At 39.8% G+C, this 22031-nt stretch overlaps 1 protein-coding gene across 3 annotated transcripts; it reads right to left on the bottom strand.

Annotated features, from left to right (window-relative positions):
* Window positions 1-436: 436 nt before the first annotated feature.
* On the bottom strand, window positions 437-21486 carry sde2 (SDE2 telomere maintenance homolog (S. pombe)). 3 transcript variants are annotated; one of them, XM_034294246.1, is made up of 8 exons: window positions 21349-21486; window positions 11532-11649; window positions 11339-11450; window positions 10968-11137; window positions 9053-9152; window positions 8436-8811; window positions 6751-6971; window positions 437-1021 (listed from the first exon to the last, which is right to left on the bottom strand). In XM_034294246.1, the coding sequence occupies exons 1-7, from the start codon at window positions 21448-21450 to the stop codon at window positions 6759-6761; spliced, it is 1191 nt and encodes a 396-aa protein (XP_034150137.1). In that variant the 5' UTR covers window positions 21451-21486; the 3' UTR covers window positions 437-1021; window positions 6751-6758. The 3 variants fall into 3 exon arrangements, with proteins under 3 accessions (XP_034150137.1, XP_034150136.1, XP_010897406.1); XM_034294245.1 differs by lacking the exon at window positions 437-1021 and having other exon boundaries at window positions 5552-6971; XM_010899104.3 differs by lacking the exon at window positions 437-1021 and having other exon boundaries at window positions 5552-6971; window positions 8451-8811.
* Between the last annotated feature and the right edge of the window lie 545 nt (window positions 21487-22031).

Raw genomic sequence — 22031 nt, 5'->3', positions numbered from 1 at the left:
CCAGGTAGGTCTGTGTACCTTTCGATCATTGGATTATGTCTTAATATAGTAAAACAGATTAACAGAAAACGATTAGTTTTTTGATATTTCGACTAAATGTTGATTAGCTATAAAATCTGTTACAAGTTAGTAACAGGTTTATATAGGTAATAACACAGGAAGTTTCAGTTGTCTGGCTGCTATAACAATGTTAAAAACTGTATCCAAGCATTCTTTGTCACAATGTGCCTAAGAATAGACCTTATTGTCATATATTGGTCATACACTACACCCTTTCAAACCTATTTACTTAAATATCTTACATTAACATTTATTATTCGTAGATAAATTAAGTATGAATATTGAAGAATAACTGACCAACAAAAAGGTAATTAATTTTTTTTTATTAAATATGGAGACACATTAAATGCATATCAAACAGACCATAACAGCCCATGGTAGTACTGAGTCTGTATACATTATGTCAAAGCTGTATCCAACTACGGGACAAGATGCATCCAGACTGGAAAAGCATTTATTGTAAAATAAAGAGGATGAAAACATTGGATGGAACTATAGAGGCACTGGAAGCCGTAAACTGAGGAGGACAGGTCCAGGCATACATGTGTTTTGGATCCGTGTACCTTTCTGTCATTGGATTAATGTCTTCATATAGGAAAACAGATCAACAGAAAATGATTCGACTTCAGATATTAAAATGTAGATTTCAACATTTAGATTTTATCTAGCCTTTATTTTACCAGGTTAGTTGCCTGGGAACCAATTCTCATTTAGAGCGTCAACCTGGGGAATAGTTACAGGAGGAGAGAAGATCAAGATCATATATTTTGTGTAAATTAAGTTTACACGGTCAGCCTCCATAGATTATACAGAAGGGTTGGTGGTTACTGGCTAATGGCTCTGCTGGACATTATTGCCTGTTGCACCTCCAACGGTGCCTATAGACCAGCTACAGGATGATCAACATTTACTGTATTGGGCACGGGTTCTTCACGCTTCTTATCCTGGTCCATCAATCTCCCTGGGGGGAACATAGAAAATACAGTAATCTGTAATCTAGTCAATACTCATTTAATTGGCTAATACGGATCATTTATTACATATGCACAGTTCAGGAAATACAACTCTGCAAATCTAACGCACTTGGAAATATTTATGGTACTTCATTTATTTGACCCCCCGATCAGAAATAAACGAGATCTCAAGTGAAAATAAGTTGTATCTGTAGTTGTACATATATATATACATGTATACATATACATATACATATATATACACATGTATATATATACATATACATATATATACATACATATACATATATACATACATATACATATATATACATACATATACATACATATATATATATAATTTCTGTCTCAAATGTGAGCTAAAGTAATGAAAATGTATCAGCCATATTTTTTTTTACTGAACTTTCACATTCGGCACCCCATAGGGAAACACAACTGGAGGTTCGATATTAGCCTATAATTGTTTAATATATCTGGATCCAGAGTTGACTTATTTTAGAAGAGGCTTAATTTCCACTATTTTTTGTGAGTTTGGTACACATCCGGTTGAAAGGGAGCTATTTACTATGTTCAACATTGGCTGACCTAGCACAGGAAATAGCTCCATAAGTAATTTTGTTGGAATCGGGTCTAGCTGACAATTTGTGGGTTTAGAACGCATTACAAATTTAGAGAATGTGTCAGGCTTTACGGGATCAAAACATCAAAGTGTCCCCATTGACACCTGGTCAGGGAGTTTCTTGTTGCATATTTCTTTAGTTTTTAGTGGTGCAACCATACATAAAGTATTTTGCAGTTTACATCCTTGATTAGATTGCTGCCGGATTTGTTAACTGTTTCATTGATGAGTGAGCATGGAAGGATATCAAGAACTCTATTTGTAGTCCGAGAATTTATAGTGCGCCTTTTTGAAACTCATTGTCTGCAGAGCAAGTGGATGTGTTAAGGGTATATGTAATAAGACAGTGATCCGATATTCCAGGAATTTTGGGAGAAAATATAAATTTCTCATGACAAGACTAAATATAAGGTATGATTGTGGCAATGCGTTGGACCTGAGACATGTTGGATAAAACTTGTTTAGCCAATTATGGCTTTAAAGGCTTTTTGAAGAGGGTCATTAGACTTATCCATATTAATATTGGAATCGGCAAAAATTTGAATACTATCTGCCATGACTATATCGTTGGACAAGAATTCTGTAAACTCATTGAGGAACATTGTGTATGGCCCGGGGGGCCTGTAAATAGTAGCTATGTAAAACGATTTATCTGCCTGGTTAACTTTCATGAGTAAAACTTCAAGAGAATGAAAACCACTGATGTGGTTAAATATTAGCAACACCCCCTTCTTTTCGGGATGCACGGGGGATATGATCACTAGTATAGCCAGGAAGAGAGGCCTCATTTAGGGCAGTAAATTAATCAGGGTTTAGCCATGTTTTATACAAGCCAATAACATCTAGTTTAAGATTAGAGATTAATTAATTTACTGCAACTGCCTTTGGAGCAAGGGACATATCATTAAGATTCCCATTTTGAGATGCGAGGTGATAGTCATTTTTATTTTTGACCGAGGTGGAGGAAAGCTTTATCATATTAAGGTTGCTATTGTTAGCAATTCCTTGTTTAACTTTTCTGAGACTGGAACGAGTCACAGTCGCAATACGCAAAACTGTACTGACTACTCTGGCTATGCTATCGACAGACTCCACTATGCTAGCAGGCTGGCTGGATTTTATAAGTTTATTTATACACTCACCTAAAGGATTATTAGGAACACCTGTTCAATTTCTCATTAATGCAATTATCTAATCAACCAATCACATGGCAGTTGCTTCAATGCATTTAGGGGTGTGGTCCTGGTCAAGACAATCTCCTGAACTCCAAACTGAATGTCAGAATGGGAAAGAAAGGTGATTTAAGCAATTTTGAGCGTGGCATGGTTGTTGGTGCCAGACGGGCCGGTCTGAGTATTTCACAATCTGCTCAGTTACTGGGATTTTCACACACAACCATTTCTAGGGTTTACAAAGAATGGTGTGAAAAGGGAAAAACATCCAGTATGCGGCAGTCCTGTGGGTGAAAATGCCTTGTTGATGCTAGAGGTCAGAGGAGAATGGGCTGACTGATTCAAGCTGATAGAAGAGCAACTTTGACTGATATAACCACTCGTTACAACCGAGGTATGCAGCAAAGCATTTGTGAAGCCACAACATGCACAACCTTGAGGCGGATGGGCTACAACAGAAGACCCCACCGGGTACCACTGATCTCCACTACAAATAGGAAAAAGAGGCTACAATTTGCACAAGCTCACCAAAATTGGACAGTTGAAGACTGGAAGAATGTTGCCTGGTCTGATGAGTCTCGATTTCTGTTGAGACATTCAGATGGTAGAGTCAGAATTTGGCGTAAACAGAATGAGAACATGGATCCATCATGCCTTGTTACCACTGTGCAGGCTGGTGTTGGTGGTGTAATTGTGTGGGGGATGTTTTCTTGGCACACTTTAGGCCACTTAGTGCCAGTTGGGCATCGTTTAAATGCCACGGCCTACCTGAGCATTGTTTCTGACCATGTCCCCATCCTCTGATGGCTACTTCCAGCAGGATAATGCACCATGTCACAAAGCTTGAATCATTTCAAATTGGTTTCTTGAACATGACAATGAGTTAATTGTACTGAAATGGCCCCCACAGTCACCAGATCTCACCCCAATAGAGCATCTTTGGGATGTAGTGGAACGGGAGCTTCGTGCCCTGGATGTGCATCCCACAAATCTCCATCAACTGCAAGATGCTATCCTATCAATATGGGCCAACATTTCTAAAGAATGCTTTCAGCACCTTGTTGAATCAATGCCACGTAGAATTAAGGCAGTTCTGAAGGCGAAAGGGGGTCAAACACAGCATTAGTATGGTGTTCCTAATAATCCTTTAGGTGAGTGTAGATTGCACACTTGCTGTTGAATGGCACCATTATTTCATTTAAGTTAGATACAGGGGTTAAAGTAAATCTTTTAAGCCTGAGTGAATCTCATATGGAATCTCATAGTAAAACCTAAAATACTAAAGAGGAAACTGGCATTGATGGGATAGAGGATAAACTTTTTTATGAAAACGGGTAGCTGCACATTACATTGTTTTCATCATGATTTGTGGATTAATTGTATTATGAAAACTAAAAAGCTCAGTAAGAATTGTCTTCTGTTTATTTGAAGCCTGCTTAACTACAATTCAAAATCCATTCTTATAAATGGACTGTGTTAGACCAGGGCGTAATTTTCTTAGAATGTTAAATAAATTGTAAACGGATGCCACAATGAGCAGAGGGTCAGCAGGTCCCATTCCTAGACGTGATTGGGGCCAACACATAAGAAACCTGCCAGGCCTCAAAACGAGCTTACCTATGGATGGGCTCAGCTACAGTACAGATAACTCCCAGATTAAGTCGCTTGTGTCTTTTCTGGTACTGACAAACTTTGACCTACTTTGATCCTATTTTCTAATTTGTGTGAAGACTTCAATGGTTTCCTTGAATGTATCCTGAGCAGAAGACATTTGGGGAACTGCTCAGGACACAAACATACCTTTTGGAATTATGGCCAAAAAGTTCAACCTTGGTTTCATCAGACCGTAAGACATTTTCCCAAGCGTTTTTGGGTGACTTGATGTTTGTTTTTGCAAACATCAGCCAGGGATTGGATGATTTCTTTGTAAGAAAAGGCTTCCGTTTTGCCAATCTACCCCATTCATATGAAGAATACGGGAGATTGTTGTCACATACAGCACACAGCCAGTACTTGGCAGAAATTCCTGCAATTCCTTTAATGTTGCTGTAGGCCTCTTGGAAGCCTACCTGACCAGTTTTCTCGTATTTTCATAAATTTTGGAGGGGCATCCAGTTCTTGGTAATGTCTCCGTTGTGCCATATTTTCTCCACTTAATGATGACTGTCTTCACTGTGTTCCGTGGTATATCTTATGCTTTGGAAATTCTTTGGTACCCTTCTCCTGACTGATATCTTTCAACAATGAGATTCCTCTGATACTTTTGGAGCTCTCTGCGGACCATGGCTTTTGCTCTAAGATGCAACTAAGAAAATTGTACTAGAACAGCTGAACTTTGTGAGATCAATCAGAGTCACTTTAAATGATGGCAGGTGTGTAATGACTTCTATTTAACATTAATTTGAATGTGATTGGTTAATTCTGAACACAGCCACATCCCCAGTTATGAGGGTATGCACACTTATGCAACCAGGTTATTGTAAGGTTTTAATTTTTCCCCCTCGAAGATTTTGTTTTTCAAATGAATTGCACACATTATAAAAATTCTGACATGATTTATCTTTGTCTCATTCTTTTACACCATAAAAACCTGGCATTTTAACAGGGGTGTGGAGACTTTATATCCACTGTAGTTTTTTAAAACTTAAATGTTTCCTAGTATGAAAGTCTGATTTTCAGGGAAAAGAATTAAAGAAAAACTCCAAAAAACTCCCCAAAAGATTGGATAGCCATTGATTATTTTAATTATATGCATCACACAGAGATCAAGTCAAAACAAAGTTTCATGGGTTGTTCTGAAATCTTTTCTAGCTTTGATAGAACTAAAATATACTTAGATTATCCGTAAAAGGCATGCTTTCTTGCCATTATAATTGTGCTTAAGGAGCTTCAGTAATTGTCATGTCACGTGATTAATATCCAAGTCCTTATATGGGATTCGTTTTAGGCATTATTAAATAATTGTGTTTTATGTCTAATCAATGTACCTAAATTGGCAAAAGAAATTATAGAGGAAAGGTTTTTCAGATAATCTACAGTGACCCTGAAATGAACCATGTACTCTCTACTGCTGAATACTCTTCCCTATTTTATAGAATACTACACCCGGATAAGCATTATCGGGACAGTATAGTTCCGTAGGAAGTAGTATATTTTCATCCTAAGGGTGAGAAAAAAGCAAAAAAGACCGACCATTATAACCCTGAAAAGTGTAGGTCCGCTGAGTGTTGTTAGCTGCTCCAGGTTTACAAATCTATGTTTAAGCTTCAGTTGATTTAAGAAAGTTTCCCTTTTCCATTTCGAATTTGCACAATAAAAAAAAGTTGGAACAGACTGTTACTACACCCGGATAAGCATTATCGGGACAGTATAGTTCCGTAGGAAGTAGTATATTTTCATCCTAAGGGTGAGAAAAAAGCAAAAAAGACCGACCATTATAACCCTGAAAAGTGTAGGTCTTTTTTTAGTAAAGGGCAAAGAAACTCAATGTGTCAGTGAGTACAGTTTCCTACACCATCAAAAAGGCACCTGGAAACTACCAGGAAGAGGTCCATCAGACCTCTAAAATAAGGGCATTACAGTATATCCATGCTACTTTAAAAACATTTTATTAAGCCACCTCAAACTTAAACTGAGAAATATAAACCTAGTCACAAAATAAGCAATTTAAAGATCTATCAATCTACTTTCAAAACTATAAAATTTTTGTATTAGTCAGAGGGTTACAAGCCTGAAAAAACTATTTTATGTACAAATGTTGCACTGATACAGGAACAATTCTCATGTGTTTAAATATTTTTTGAGAAACACTGTCAAAAAGGGGAATGTGGTGGAAAGTGTAATTATTTCTTATCACAATTAATCATATTGTTTACTACAGTTAAATGGGTATTCAAAGAATAAGGCCTGTTTGTACACTCCTTACGTGGATCACTACTTTCCCTTTCTGTGTTTGGCCAATAGAGCAGGATCAATGTCTTCTACAGAAATTCCTTTGCTGGAGTAAAGGCGAGCAGCACGCTCAGACAGGGTTCCCCCACACTTCATCCCCCGTGCAATCAGTTCTGCCTTCAGCTTGTCCAAGCCCAAAGACTCCAGCTCCTTCGCTGAATGCACTGCTTGGAGATCACAGGGTCCACCTTCTTGCTGCATACAGGATAAAGAAAAACAGGATGAGTTAAGCCTATATTCAATCTGAAATTATAGGCATTGCTGCTTTTTAAGCCAATATCCAAATGAGACCTCATGAGACTTACTGTATCTCACAAAAATGAGTACACCCCTCACATTTTTGCAAATATTTGATTATATATTTTCATGTGACAACACTGAAGAAATGACACTTTGCTACAATGTAAAGTAGTGTGTGTACAGCTTGTACACAGCCATTAATGTCAAAACAACTGGCAACAAATTGGGAACAATTAGCCATTTTCCCTCCCTGGTGTCATGTGACTCGTTAGTGTTACAAGGTCTCCGGTATGAATGGGGAGCAGGTGTGTTAAATTTGGTGTTATCGCTCTCACACTCCCTCATACTGGTCACTGGAAGTTCAACATGGCACCTCATGTCAAAGAACTCTGAAGATCTGAAAAAGAGAATTGTTCTACATAAAAGATGGCCTAGGCTATAAGAAGATTGCCAAGACCCTGAAACTGAGCTGCAGCACGGTGGCCAAGATCATACTGCAATTTAACTGGACAGGTTCCACTCAGAACAGGCCTCGCCATGGTCGACCAAAGTAGTTGAGTGCACGTGCTCAGCGTCATATCCAGAGGTTCTCTTTGGGAAATAGACGTATGAGTGCTGCCAGCATTGCTGCAGAGGTTGAAGGGGTGGGGGGGTCCACCGGTCAGTGCTCCAACCATATGCCGCACACTGCATCAAATTGGTCAGAAGGAAGCCTCTTCTGAAGACAAGCAGACTACCATGCAAATAAGTCATTTCTATTGATGTGTGCCTCATTCCTACCTAAAAGTAGGAATTACTTGCTTATGTTTATATAAAGAAGCTATTCTCATATGACTAGTTACTGTTATAACAGCAAATGATTTGAGCCTCGCTTATTGAAAACCTTGCATGTGGAGTTAACAGATGTGGCCAGCATTCTACTGTGATGTATTAAATGCGAGTTATTCTGATGTTATTTGAATTACTGTCTGAACATTAAGTACAACAAATGGTGGCATCCATCACAGAACAGATTCACTGGAAAGTTACCAGTAAAAATAAGAATTAATGCTTTGTCAAAAGTGTATTCATGTTCAGGTAGAAGGTATAGAATTAGCTTGTCAAAAGGAAATTAGCAAGGGAAAATGTCTACTGGTATTTGAGTGTTAATGTTATTGTTTACTGGTATGTTATAAGAATATGGGGTTTACCAGTGAGATTTGTTATAATTATCATATTCTCCGATTGCAATGTTGTTAGGGATACAGTATCTACGTTCGCTATGAATTCCGGGAACGTATGGCATTTTATGAACAGACCAATTCAGAGAAAGTAGATTCTACTCGGTCAAGATTGTGTTGAGGAAATCTTGTGTTTTTACAAAACAAATGTATCATTGATAACATTAGTAATTAGTAGTTGTGCTATGGTGAAATGTACCTTTAAGAAACTCACAGTGGCACGGTTGGTGTTACTCTGAGCTATGCTTAGACTCTCTGACTTTGTGGATGTTTCTTCTGTGGGAACGACTTCCTGCTCCCGACTACCACTGGAAGCTGCTGCCACTGCTTGAGACTGTGTCTGCATCCCTGCTGGGCTCTCTGGAGAGCTGGTTTTGCTGCTCGTACTAGGAGCTTCTGTAGTTGGAGCAGGTTTGGCAATACTCTGAGAGGCTGAGTAGTGAGCTGATGTTGCTCTCTTCATGGGACTTGACGATACCACTGTGCCGGAGACAGATGTGGACAGAGAGTCCTCGCTGTCGCTTGCACCCTCCTCCTCAGAGCTGTCCAGGTCATCCAAGCCACCAACACCGGTCCTGTAAAACTCTAAACGTCACTGCTGTTTTTCTAAGTCATACTTCATTTGTAAATAAATGTGGTGCAAAGGGGCCCACCCACCCCCCCAGTTTCCAGAACTGGAAGACAATGCAACCAGTCCAGAAGAACGGTTTGTTTGATTTTCCCCCTATTTTGTGTAAATAAAACACCCTCCAGGACTCTAAACCCTTGTCCATTTCCTGTTACAGTGTTTACTCCAAGATGACAAACCTCACTCACCATAAGCATTTCTTCTTGCTTTTCCTTTGGCCTTGGATTTGCTTTTTGCGTTTTGGTGCCTCATCGACTTTCACAAGTCCACTGGAAGAGGCTTGCATTCCTATAAGAAAGACTGTTAGACTGATCCTGGAATTAGTTATGACATGAACAGCCCTTTCAGTGTATTAATTTCCCATAGCCGAGATCAAATATTCTCACAAGAATAAGAGTACTGTTCTACTTTTTCTACATTTGAAATTAGTGCATTTAGTGGCCTAATGCACGTGACTGCTTGTTTTTACCATCAACCTACTAGGGATGTTAATAATTAATGTATGATTGTCGATAAGAATGATTGACACATTTATTTGATTGATGTAGGCAATATCAGTTTAGCATGAATTAAGCGAGCCAAAAAAAGCATGGCTTGTGAACATTGATTTAAAAAGAAATATGTTCACTGCAGATACCCTGTGTTAAAATAACTACGCCAGTGATGTATTACTTCACAAACAAATATCATCCTCCTCTCAAATGACAATTACATCAATGTTCGCAAGAAATAACTTTTCAACAACAGGCAGAGGATAACCAGAGAGATTTGCCAGGTAATAGAGAAAGATATGATGCCAATAAATATGAGGGTGAATGTTTTTTGAGGTTAATAAATTAAGTGGAACCGGGATATAGCATTTCATTGCGGGGCACAGTCACTGGGAGCATAGAGAGACACTACTGAGAAAAAGTAACTTTCTGCAGGATATTCTACCACTGCTGGACGGAAATCCAATGGGCCAGGCAATATATGCGCATCCCTTCGACCTCAGTGCCATCCAAGCGGGTGATTTCAACTGCTGGACTAACCGTACCCCCATGAGCTTGGATATCAGATCAGCTTGCTGTAGTTTATTAATCAGACACTTCATTTTAAATGGTTTTCGCAGATCGTTTTAGATTTTATATGGGTGCATAAACTATTCATGGTAGGCTATACCCACAGAGTGCGTTGATGGACTCATTTAAATGTAGTAGACACTCATCTAAAACTTGAGTCTGATACATTTTTGTTCTTTTTAAATACAGGCCCAGGTTTAAAATGACTTATTTTTCATTGATCTTTAAAATATTTCTGTTTTAAAATATACCATTTCCATTTAAAATCCAGCAAGGAGGTATAAGAGCATTGCACTGGTTTTCTGATTATTTGGTTTTCTACAGTTAGGGAAAAAGGTATTTGATCCTCTGCTGGTTTTGTATGTTTGCCCACTGACAAAGAAATGATCAGTCTATCATTTTAATGGTAAGTTTTTGTACAGTGAGACAGAATAAATTAAAAATTTATATTTTGCCTAGCTTGTTTGAAACAAGTACGTTGTGGCAAAAGCCTTATGTCATTTGAGGAAAAAAGTCTAGGACAAAGATGTTGCAGGGCAATATGTTTGCAAAGAGGCACATCTTTTAACTCTTACATGTCTTTCATACTCTGTTGATGAATTTTGCATTCTCTGGACACCTTCGTGTACAAAAATGTACACGTACAAAAACTGCTATTAAATCCTCATACATATCCAAGACACTAATCACCACCAAAGTCCCATACCCCTACAATTTATCATATGGAAAATATTACATTTGTAATGATCATCTGTAATAAAGTCATTCAAACAATCAAACTGGCATTTAAAGGGTTAAAATCCTGAAAATGATAGAATGTTGAAGTTAATGTTTTTTTTAGCTTAATGTATAAATATTTAATATCAGTTTATTTTACGTGTACATTTTTGCCCATGAAGGTGTCCAAAGGGAGGTATTTGAAGGGCGCACAAGGGGTTAAATCAATAAATTAAGTCAATAACAATAAAATGTGGAGAAAGTAAAGGGATCTGAATACTTTACCCAGGTATTGCATATATTAAAAGTAAATAAATGTCAGTGCCTTTTAAGACGGAGTCCTCTAGGCGTTCTGAGAGATCGTGGCACTGCCGCTCATAGTTTGGATCTGTGAATTGATGCTTGGGCTCGGCTAGCTTCCGCTCTAGTCTCTCCAGACGTTTTTGCTCTTTCTCTGCCTCACGGTCTGCCTGCTTCTTAAGCCACTCTGCCATCCTAAAGAACAAAAATTTGAAATATGCACGTTCCAAAGACAGCTTTGAAAGCTGCTGACTAAGACTACTGCATCATTCTGGCCTCCGACTTCATGTTTTTTTCAGCTGTTGAATTAAAGGCAAAAATTAACTCTCACCACCCAGACAGAGCAAAAACTCTGTATCCGTAGCCACAGATTTTTTTGTATGCAGGTACACTCACTCTTTCTCATGATTGACATCTCTTAGTCGCCTTCCACTTAAGTCTCTGCATGCCTCACGGTTAGTGGTTTTCTCAATTTGCGCCCCTAGAGCTCTAAGCATAGATCCAAAGCCTACCAAACATAAAGTAAAACAGTTATTCATAAGGCAGGGACAAGAACCAGACCAGAATAGCTACCAAGCTAGATAGCTACCTCCTTTCCCTCCACAGAGACGAGGCTCCAGACGATACACTGCCCCAGCCTGCAATTTGTCATCAAGCGATGATATTCGTCCATTATTCTTGACATAGAGATCTGTTGACGGGAATCCCTGAAACAAAAAAATTCATAGATAACACTAAGTCACTGTTTTTCAAAATGTCATGGAAAAACAAACAGTTGGTCAGTTGACATCATGGAACTTCCAGTAGAGATCTGAACTAGTTGGAAATACCAGGAGAAAAAAAATAAAAATGTTGACTGCATGCTAAATCTTCAAAAATGCCTATGGACATTTTTCAAACGCCTTAACAGAGCCTGTATGAATTTTGTGCCTATGAAACGTTTCAAAATCACGTGTTTACAAGTGAATGTCCAATAAGTAATAAGAAGATTCCGTAGTTGAGCTAAGTAGATGCCTTTGTCTGGTGGCCCTGTTAAGGTTGTATGCACAGGCGTAAACCATGTATAACCATATAAAGTCTGTTTAATTCCGTTAACTCTCACGTCACTAAGAGCTGTATTAAATCCTGTATAGTCAATGATAAGCACTGTAGTATTCAGATTGTTCAGTTAATGTCAGACCAGTATACTGTCATTCAGTCAAATTGTCTGTACACGCCATTACATAACTGAAATGTCCATCGTTTATCTTTTGCTTGTAGCTTTGCATTTGAAACTGGATCCCTCAATGCTGTCCATCAAGAAGATAAAGCACTGAAAATCACAGTAGGACTGCAACAACTAATAGACAACATAAAAATGAGACAAAAAGAAATTGTGTCTCAAATATTCGGCACATTAAAGACTCAGAAAGAAATTATAATCTGAATTTGCAGGGCACAGATGCATGAGAGGAATGCATGCACACCTAAGAAAATGCATTGGAGCCATGAATACAGACATCACAGAGGGCTCAGCTTGACGTACGTCAATCTAATAAGTGCGCCATTATCTCCTTTGCTGAGTTTTAGTTTAACTTCATGGCATGAGTTGTTTTGAAGTTAGATATTGCTCATCTTAAAATGTATAGTCCACCAAACCGGCAGTCTGCTTATGCACATGGAATTTGTTTAGCCAAGAAGTGCCAGACACCTAAAACCATTGTATTAACTGTGTGGCAGAGTTCACTTAGGATTGTCCCCAACTTTAGTTGACGGTGCTCTAGTTCAGCCAAAGTCGAACAGGCCTACCACAAAAAATAAAACTCCTATATACTATGAAATTGAAAAGCAAATTGTTGTTTTATGATTAAGAACATAACATGTACAAAGCATCAGTGAACATCACCCTCTTTTGTCATTTTACCTAATACATAGTACTAGCCTAACCACGAATCTTAATCACTTTCACCAGGTATGCATTAGGCATGGGAATGGAAATAAATAAATCAGATGAATTGGGATTCTTCCCTAAAATCGATTCTTAAAATCCATACATCGATTTGATAAATCTTCCAAAATCTCTTCGGAAGAGTAAAATTAGTGGATGGTTAGAGAAAGAACTAGCCATTGTGACTGACATTACAGCAAATATAAAAAGTGTTGTGGCATTAGTGCTGCGACACATTAGCTGTTTTTCACAAACATAAAACCTACCGTCACAGGTAGTTCACAAACTTCTGAACACACGCTTGCTTGGGTGAGCTGCATTGCAACTTGCAATAAAAGCAAGACATGCCTTTACACCAGCTATTGATTAGCATCGTTTCCTAGAGAAATAGTGGGCTGGAAATCAAAAGAAGTTCCTTGCGCAGAAGCCAGAAACCACAGCAGCTCTGCAATCACTGCCAATGGGCAGTGCGTGAATGGTTTGTTCTTTTGGATTTATTTATTTTTTACAGACACTGAGTAACAAGTCCTTAATGAGTCCTCTTTAAACATGTGTCCAGCATTATTGCTCAATGTAACAGTTTGTGGCAGATTTCCTAGGCGGTCCTAAAACAAAGTTCTCTGACCAACAACTGTTTACGTTCGCAGAGAAAAATTTTATAATTTGGACCATAATTAGACTCAGTTTGGACTCAGTTTGGTCAAAATACATCTCACTCATTGGTCAAAAGGCATCTAGCAGAAGCAGGTGATGAAACTGCATGGTGCCAATTCTTCCCACCCCCTCAAACCCTAGACAACGCAATAAAAATAATACATACACTAACTCTGACCCCTCCCCCACAATATTTTGTATTACGGATGGGCATAATTCACAGATGGACATAATTTGAGAAGGCGTAAATGAACAAGAGTTCAGCCGGGTCACAAGTAAATGTGTGGAACATGGAAGGGGATTTAAAGAGCAGCCATTTCTGAGGTGCTAATCCGAAACCTAGCGTACGGAACACCATTTGCATATCCAAAATTTACATTTAGGCTAACACGTTAAATTTGAAATAGATTACTGTAGACGGACATCTAATAGGTAGCCAGTACCTATAATGAAATGACTGTCTAATTATTGTCAGGTAACTACACTTCTCAAAAAAAAAAATTGGGAACACGTAATTACAGTATAACACCAAGTCAATGAAACTTCAGGGATATCAATCTGTCCAGTTAAGAAGCATAATCAATTGTGAAACAATGTCACCTGTTTTGGTGCAAATGAAAGTGACAACAGGTCACCCCCAAAAAGGGGAATGGTTTTGCAGGTGTTGGTGAGAGACAACTGCCTTCTCTTATCCTTCCTGATTTTCTCTTGTTCATTCAGGTTGCGCAGGTAGACCAGCTCCTCCAGGACGGCACATCCATACATGCTGTTGCAAGGTTTGCTGTCTATCCCAGTAGTCTCAGGACCATGTAGGAGATACCAGGAGATGGGCCGTTGCACAAGGGGAGCTGGACAGGGCTGTAGAAGGGTATTAACCCAGCAGCAGGACCGTTATCTGCTCCTTTGTGCAAGGAGGAAGAGGAGCACTGCCAGAGCCCTACAAAATGACCTCCAGAGGGCTACTGGTGTGCATGTTTCTGACCAAACTGTCAGAAAGACTCCATGAGGGCCCGATGACCTGTGCTCACAGCCCGGCACTGTGCAGCTCAATTGGGATGTGCCAGGGAACACAGAATTAGCAGGTCTGCCATTGGCGCCCCTTTCTCTTCACAGATGAGAGCAGTTTCACACAGAGCACGTGACCGACGTGAAAGAGTCTAGAGACGTCGTGATGAACATTATACTGCCTGCAACATCATCCAGCCTGACTGGGGCCATACACACTACTGAGTCACATTGAGTTGCTGTGATGAAATCCACATTAGAACAGACTGTGATTTCAATTGTTTAATTTCAGTGCGGTTTTGAATCCAGCCCTCAATCGGTAGGTGATTTTGGTTTCCATTGACCGTTGTCATTTTGATCAAAGAATTACCCTTTAATATATACCATTCATCAAGACCTGATGCGTGATTTAGCAGTGTATACGCTCACCTAAAGGATTATTAGGAACACCATACTAATACTGTGTTTGACGCCCTTTCGCCTTCAGAACTGCCTTAATTCTACGTGGCATTGATTCAACAAGGTGCTGAAAGCATCCTTTAGAAATGTTGGCCCATATTGATAGGATAGCATCTTGCAGTTGATGGAGATTTGTGGGATGCACATCCAGGGCACGAAGCTCCCGTTCCACCACATCCCAAAGATGCTCTATTGAGTTGAGATCTGGTGACTGTGGGGGCCATTTCAGTACAGTGAACTCATTGTCATGTTCAAGAAACCAATTTGAAATGATTCGAGCTTTGTGACATGGTGCATTATCCTGCTGGAAGTAGCCATCAGAGGATGGGTACATGGTGGTCATAAAGGGATGGACATGGTCAGAAACAATGCTCAGGTAGGCCGTGGCATTTAAACGATGCCCAATTGGCACTAAGGGGCCTAAAGTGTGCCACGAAAACATCCCCCACACCATTACACCACCACCACCAGCCTGCACAATGGTAACAAGGCATGATGGATCCATGTTCTCATTCTGTTTATGCCAAATTTTGGTGAGCTCGTGCAAATTGTAGCCTCTATTTCCTATTTGTAGTGGAGATGAGTGGTACCCGGTGGGGTCTTCTGCTGTTGTAGCCCATCTGCCTCAAGGTTGCGCGTGTTGTGGCTTCACAAATGCTTTGCTGCATACCTCGGTTGTAACAAGTGGTTATTTCAGTCAAAGTTGCGCTTCTATCAGCTTGAATCAGTCGGCCCATTCTCCTCTGACGTCTAGCATCAACAAGGCATTTGCGCCCACAGGACTGCCGCATACTGGATGTTTTTCCCTTTTCACACCATTCTTTGTAAACCCTAGAAATGGTTGTGCATGAAAATCCCAGTAACTGAGCAGATTGTGAAATACTCAGACCGGCCCGTCTGGCACCAACAACCATGCCACGCTCAAAATTGCTTAAATCACCTTTCTTTCCCATTCTGACATTCAGTTTGGAGTTCAGGAGATTGTCTTGACCAGGACCACACCCCTAAATGCATTGAAGCAACTGCCATGTGATTGGTTGATTAGAAAATTGCATTAATGAGTAATTGAATAGGTGTTCCTAATAATCCTTTAGGTGAGTGTATAGCTCTGTTGCATTTTTTTATGCAAGTGAAATTTTAAAACATTGCACAACCATGAAAATAGAAAATACTGACTGTGATTAATTATTAGGAGGACATGGACAACTGCACAGATTTAACCCTATAATACACCCATGTAAAAAAAATAAGAAACCTCTCCTAATTGTTATTAAAACAGCATCTCCATATGTATGGCAGCCATTCCAGAATATAATCTAATTTAACTGCTGTGGTCAACACTATCCTCTTGGAATCGGACCAGCTGGATGGCAAAAACAGTGCAAGTACCTCAAAGGTAATTTGAATGAAAAAAATAAAAACTATTCAGCATGACAAAAAAGAGCTGAAAAAACCTTTGAGTGAAAAATAAAAATAAAAAAAGGGTTCAATTCTGGCTTTACTGGCAGAGGGATATAGTGAGCGTCAGGTTGCTTCCATTCTGAACATTTCAAAGATGGGGGTTAATAAGAACAAGGTCAAGCAACAGACATTGGGGACAACAAAGCTACAGCCTGGCAGAGGGCGAAAACGACTGCCCACTGACTGAGATGACGTCAACTCATTCGAATGTCAATCAACAACCATAGCATGAAGTGACCTACAAAAATAATGGCAAACAGCAGCTTGGATCAAGTGCACGGCGAGGACGGTTCGAAACAGGCTCCTAGGGGCAGGGCTGAAGTCGTGCAAAGCTAGAAAAAAAGCCCTTCATCAATGAGAAGCAAAGAAGAGCCAGGCTGAAGTTTCCACAAGACCATTAGGATTGTACCGTAGAAGAAATGGAGTACGGTCATCTTCAAACTTTCAGCTTTGCCCAACAACTGGTTGTCTAATGGTTAGATGGAGACCTGGTGAGACCTACAAGCCAGAGTGTCTCGCATCCACTGCGAAATTTGGTGGAGGATCGGTGATGATCTGAGGATGCTTCAGCAAGCCTGGAATCGAGTAGATTTATCTTTGTGAAGGACATATGAATCAAGCCAAATAAAAGTTTATCCTGGAAGAAAACCTGCTTCCTTCTGCTATGACAATGTTCCCCAACTCTGAGAATAGTTTTTTCCCAGCAGGACAATGCTCCATGCCACACAGCCAGGTCAATGAAGGTGTGGATGGAAAACCACCAGGTCAAGACCCTATCATGCCCAGTCTAATCTCCAGACCTGAACCCCATTGAAAACCTCTGGAATTTGATCAAGAGGAAGATGGATGGTCACAAGCCATCAAACAAAGCTGAGCTACTTGAATTTCTGTGCCAGGAGTGGCATAAAGTTAACCTACAGCAATGTGCCAGACTGCTAGAGAGCATGCCAAGACGCATGAAAGCTGCGATAAAAAAATCCACCAAATATTGATTTCTGAACTTAAAACATTAGTATTTTGTTGTTGAAAAATGAATATGAATGTTTTCTATGTATAATTTGAGGTGGGAGAACAATGCCTTTTTTGTGGTTATTTTGATCAGTTAAATAAATACTCTAAATGACAATATTTTTATTTGGAATTTGGGAGTAATGTCAGTATTTCATAGAATAAAACAAAACTGTTCTTTAACAATGCGGCCTTAACCCACAGCATTGTTTTAAAGTAGCCAAATTGACTTGAAAATAAAGACCAGGGTATCACTGCCCTCCGCATGTCACCTTTTAAAACAAATTGATTCACTAGCTTTGCATCTATACAAACGAATAATACACCATTATATATTTAGCCCGCAGAACAGATGAAAACTGCATTATATGATATGCATGCTTAGTGAGAGCTGATAAGTTAATTTCCATGGTGTACGAACCAAGCACAAGTGGTGATGTTCATAGCAGTCAATCCATGAAACCATGACATCTCAAACAGCATCTTATAACCAAATACTCTGAAAGACAAAAAAGTTCATTTATTTCTAAGACAACACAGGACGGACAGCTTGAGTTTGTTAAACCCCTACCCAAAGCACAGGAAGATTTGGATCATGCCAGCCCCCACATTGCGAAAGCCAGTAAGCCACACAATTGGCAAACTGTGTCCACCATTAGTCAAAGAGATCACGTGTGGGGAGAAGCCTGCCAAACAGTTAAACTTGGTGTCACCTTCAAACAACATGGAGAACAGAAGCCATGGCAGATGACGTTAACACACTGATTAAGCGCATTGAAAGTAGATCCTATTATTACTCCACCTAGATGAGACTACTGATGTTGCAGACTTGGCCAATTTGCTTGTTTATGCAGGAAATATGAATGATCAAGCTCAGGAGGACTGTTCTGTTAATCACTGCAGACCACACCTACAGCCGATGTCGATATTCCAACCCCTGAATGCATTTATCCAAGAAAATGGGCTCGATTGGAAAAAGTGTGTTGGAGCCTGCACGTACAGTGCCAGTGCTATGGTAGGTTGCCATAGAGGAGGAGCAGCTCAAATTCGTGAGGTGGCACCCAAGATGTGATGGACACAATGCAGCATCCATGGTGAGGCCAGGGCAGTGAAGATGCCCATGAATTGAAATCTGTGCTTGACTCAGAAGTGAAAACGGAACTTCATTAAGGCCCCACCAATGCATGCTCGCCAATTGCATGTGCTCTGCAATGAGATGGGCAGCGACCACATCAAAGTCTTGCTTCAAACGGAATTCAGGTGGCCATCAAGTGGGAAGGTCAAACGTTCTTACGGGACAAAAGCTTATCAGATGTTTTTGAAGATACTGTGTAGCTCAGCCAACTGGCATACTTGATGGACATTTTTTCTTGTTCAAACAAACTGAATTCAGGACAACAGGGACTTTCCATCAATGTTTTTGATGTGCAGGACAAAATCGACACAATGCTGAAAAAGATGGAGTTGTTCGAAATCAAAGTCAAGGCAGGTGACGTCTCAGATATCCCTGCTTTGGACAGTTTTCTGTCTGACAATTACATATTGATGACAATGACCCTTGATGACGGACACAGGGAACACATCACTGCGCACCTCTTCTAGCTCAAACAGTTCCGCAAATTTCCTACTACTGAATGAGAAACCCGTTCAGCATAGAAACCTCAGAAATGCCAAAGGACCTCACTGTCGGTGAGCAGTACAGTTTAGAAAAATTGTCTTGGAACAAAACATTTCAGACTTTTGGATACAGCAACACAGCAAATACCCTGCGCTTTTGAACAAGGCTGTGCACTTCCTCATTACTTTACCACATTTATGTGCCACAAAGGTTTCTCTTCACTTGTCGTCCTAAAAATTAAATAGAGAAGCAGGATGGATGCTGAGCCAAACCTGATACTGAATCTGACCTCAATTGACACAGTAATTGCAAGACTTTTGACAGTAGGAATGTTAACAGAAGAACGATTGTCAATAAGAATTTGATTGACAGCCATTTATGTAATCAACGTAAGCAATCTCAGTTTAGTATTAATTGAGAATGCAATGTAACTAGTTGTGCAGGGAACCCTCTGAATCATTTACAGCAGTAAAATCCAATGAAAGATTAAGCCGGCAAAAATTAGCGTGGCTTGCGATCATGTTCATTGCAAATACTGCATGTTAAAATAACTGCGCCGATGATGTATTACTTGACAAACAAACATTGTCCTGTCTCTCAAACGACCATGCATTACATTGTTGTCAAACACAAACTGTAATCAACAACGGGCAGAGAATAAGAAGAGATTTGCCAGGTAAGAGAAAGTAAATATAAAATAAATATTGACGGTAAAGGATTTTGGCGGTTAATGAATTAGGTGGAACCGGGATATAGCATTCCATTGCAAGGCACAGACAACGGGAGCATAAAAAGGGGCTACTGAGATAAAGTAACTCTTTGGGGGATATTCTACCACCGCTGGATGGAAAGCCAACAAACTGGTAGAAGGTAGGCTAAATTAGGGACAATTTCCCCAGCAACACACGCACATCCCCTTGACCTAAGTGCCATCCAAGTGGGTGGACAACTGCTGAACTACTCCCATGCCGTCGTGACTTGCCCCTAAGCATTTAAAAAAAATAATAATTAAGATTGCTTGGAAATCAGATTAGCTTACCCTAATTTAGTAATCGGAGTCCAAACACACTTCATTTTAAAGAGTTGTTTTTTTATAATGGAAAAAGTTACTTGTTTTTGCGGATGGTTTGTTTATATTTGATGTATAAACTATTCATGGCAGGCTATATCTGCACGTTGAGTGCGTTGTTGAGTGCATTGTTGGCCTCATTTAAATGTAGTAGCCATACTCATCCAAAAATTGTGAGTCTGACTGATTTTGTTCTTTTTAAATACAGACCTAGGTTTAAAATGACTAATTTTCCATTAATCTTTTAACTATTTCTGTATTGCTGTTTCCGTTTTTAATCCAGCACGGAGTTGGATTGTAGTGTGGCTATGGCTGACAACATTAGAAATACATTTGCCTCCTGCGCCGACTGTGCAAGCGTAGCTTGAAAGGGTAGCCCTATTCTACTTTATTGCAGCACGGGTCATAATGGTGGAACTCGGAGAGCCAAATATTTTAAGGTGGTATGCGGTGTAAGTTTGAGAACCACTTAGATCATGCAATTAGGGAGCTATTGACATGCTAACCTATGTGTTATATTTTAATATAAATATTTAAAGAAAATGTATATTAACATATTTGCCTATTGTCTATTACATACACAGTAATTGGCTGCATGTGTCCCTGCCTTCTGAACAGTTAGTTTGAAGTTGTTAGGTGAGGTAGTCAGAGTTGTTACGATTTTTAAGTCGTGATGATGCATGTTGTTGACCGTCCCTTGAGACGTGCATTGGTGTTGTGCAGGCTGCCTACAATGTCGCCATAAATGCATTCCGCTTTTGTAAAACATGGGCCGGATTCAAGAAAACACCTGTGCAGTGTAGTAAAAATGTCTCATGAAGACAGTAACCCGAGATATGGCATTTAAGTCATTAGAGAGATATTGAGGGTTGAATGTCCGAATATCAATATCGAACACGAAGCCAAATTAACCACGGTCCCATTAACTGTTTACGAGTAACAAAGGGCCGGAAACTATTCCAATAAAGTTTCGAATTTCTAAAATATATTTTTGGTCCATGTTAGGATGCTTTCTCATATAATACCGTTAAATCCTGTAATCTATGAATCGCTACGCTTAACTCGATTGTCAAACTAACGCGTTAACTGTGCTGTGCCTGTAGCAGTGTGGGCCTCACCACTAAATAGCGAACAGTGTGGTTAATTAACGTTACCTAAATCATTATATTTCAGTTAAACTGAGAACACGATCATTTCATACTGACCTTCTCGTTCGTACAAAGATGAATTAAATCACGAACAGACGCCCCTGAAGAAAAGGAAATAACACTAAATTGAAGCAGTGGACCTGAAACAAACACCTCCATTTTGCTTTGTCAAATGAGCTGCTCAGAGATTGGCCGTTTAACTTCTTCTTCTTCTTCTTCTTCTTCTCCTTCTTCTTCTTAAATTATGGCTGTTCGCATCCATTGAAGGTGCATATACCGCCACCTACCGTGCCGGAGTGTGAGGCCGCTCACGGCCAGCCTTTCCTGTATCCTCCTGCTCAGACCTGTAGCCCTGATAAACCGACATACTGCCTTAGCTACCATCCCACTCCCCTTCCCGCCCCCCAGCAACCCCTCTACATCCCTACCCTCCCCTCCCCTCTAACCTTCTAATACAACCTTTCCCTCTCAACATCATACTGTTCACAATACATCAACACATGTTCAACCGTTTCAACACCCATCACATAGCCCTGATTCATGCTTACTTATGACCTTCAATGACGCGTTCAGTCCTGTATGCCCTAACCGTAGTCGACACCCCATCACCTCTTCTCTCTTACACCCCATATTCCTCACCTCGACCCTCACTGTCCCCTGCACCCCATAATACCCTCTCCACACAACCTGTGACTCCCCTACCAGATCATCATTTGTGTATCCTTTTTAACACAGATAGA

The sequence above is a fragment of the Esox lucius genome, chromosome 9 (assembly GCF_011004845.1).
Source record: "Esox lucius isolate fEsoLuc1 chromosome 9, fEsoLuc1.pri, whole genome shotgun sequence".
Lineage (NCBI taxonomy): Eukaryota > Metazoa > Chordata > Actinopteri > Esociformes > Esocidae > Esox > Esox lucius.
The sequence above is the reverse complement of the archived record's forward strand: the minus strand, read 5'-3'. Positions and strand labels throughout refer to the sequence as shown.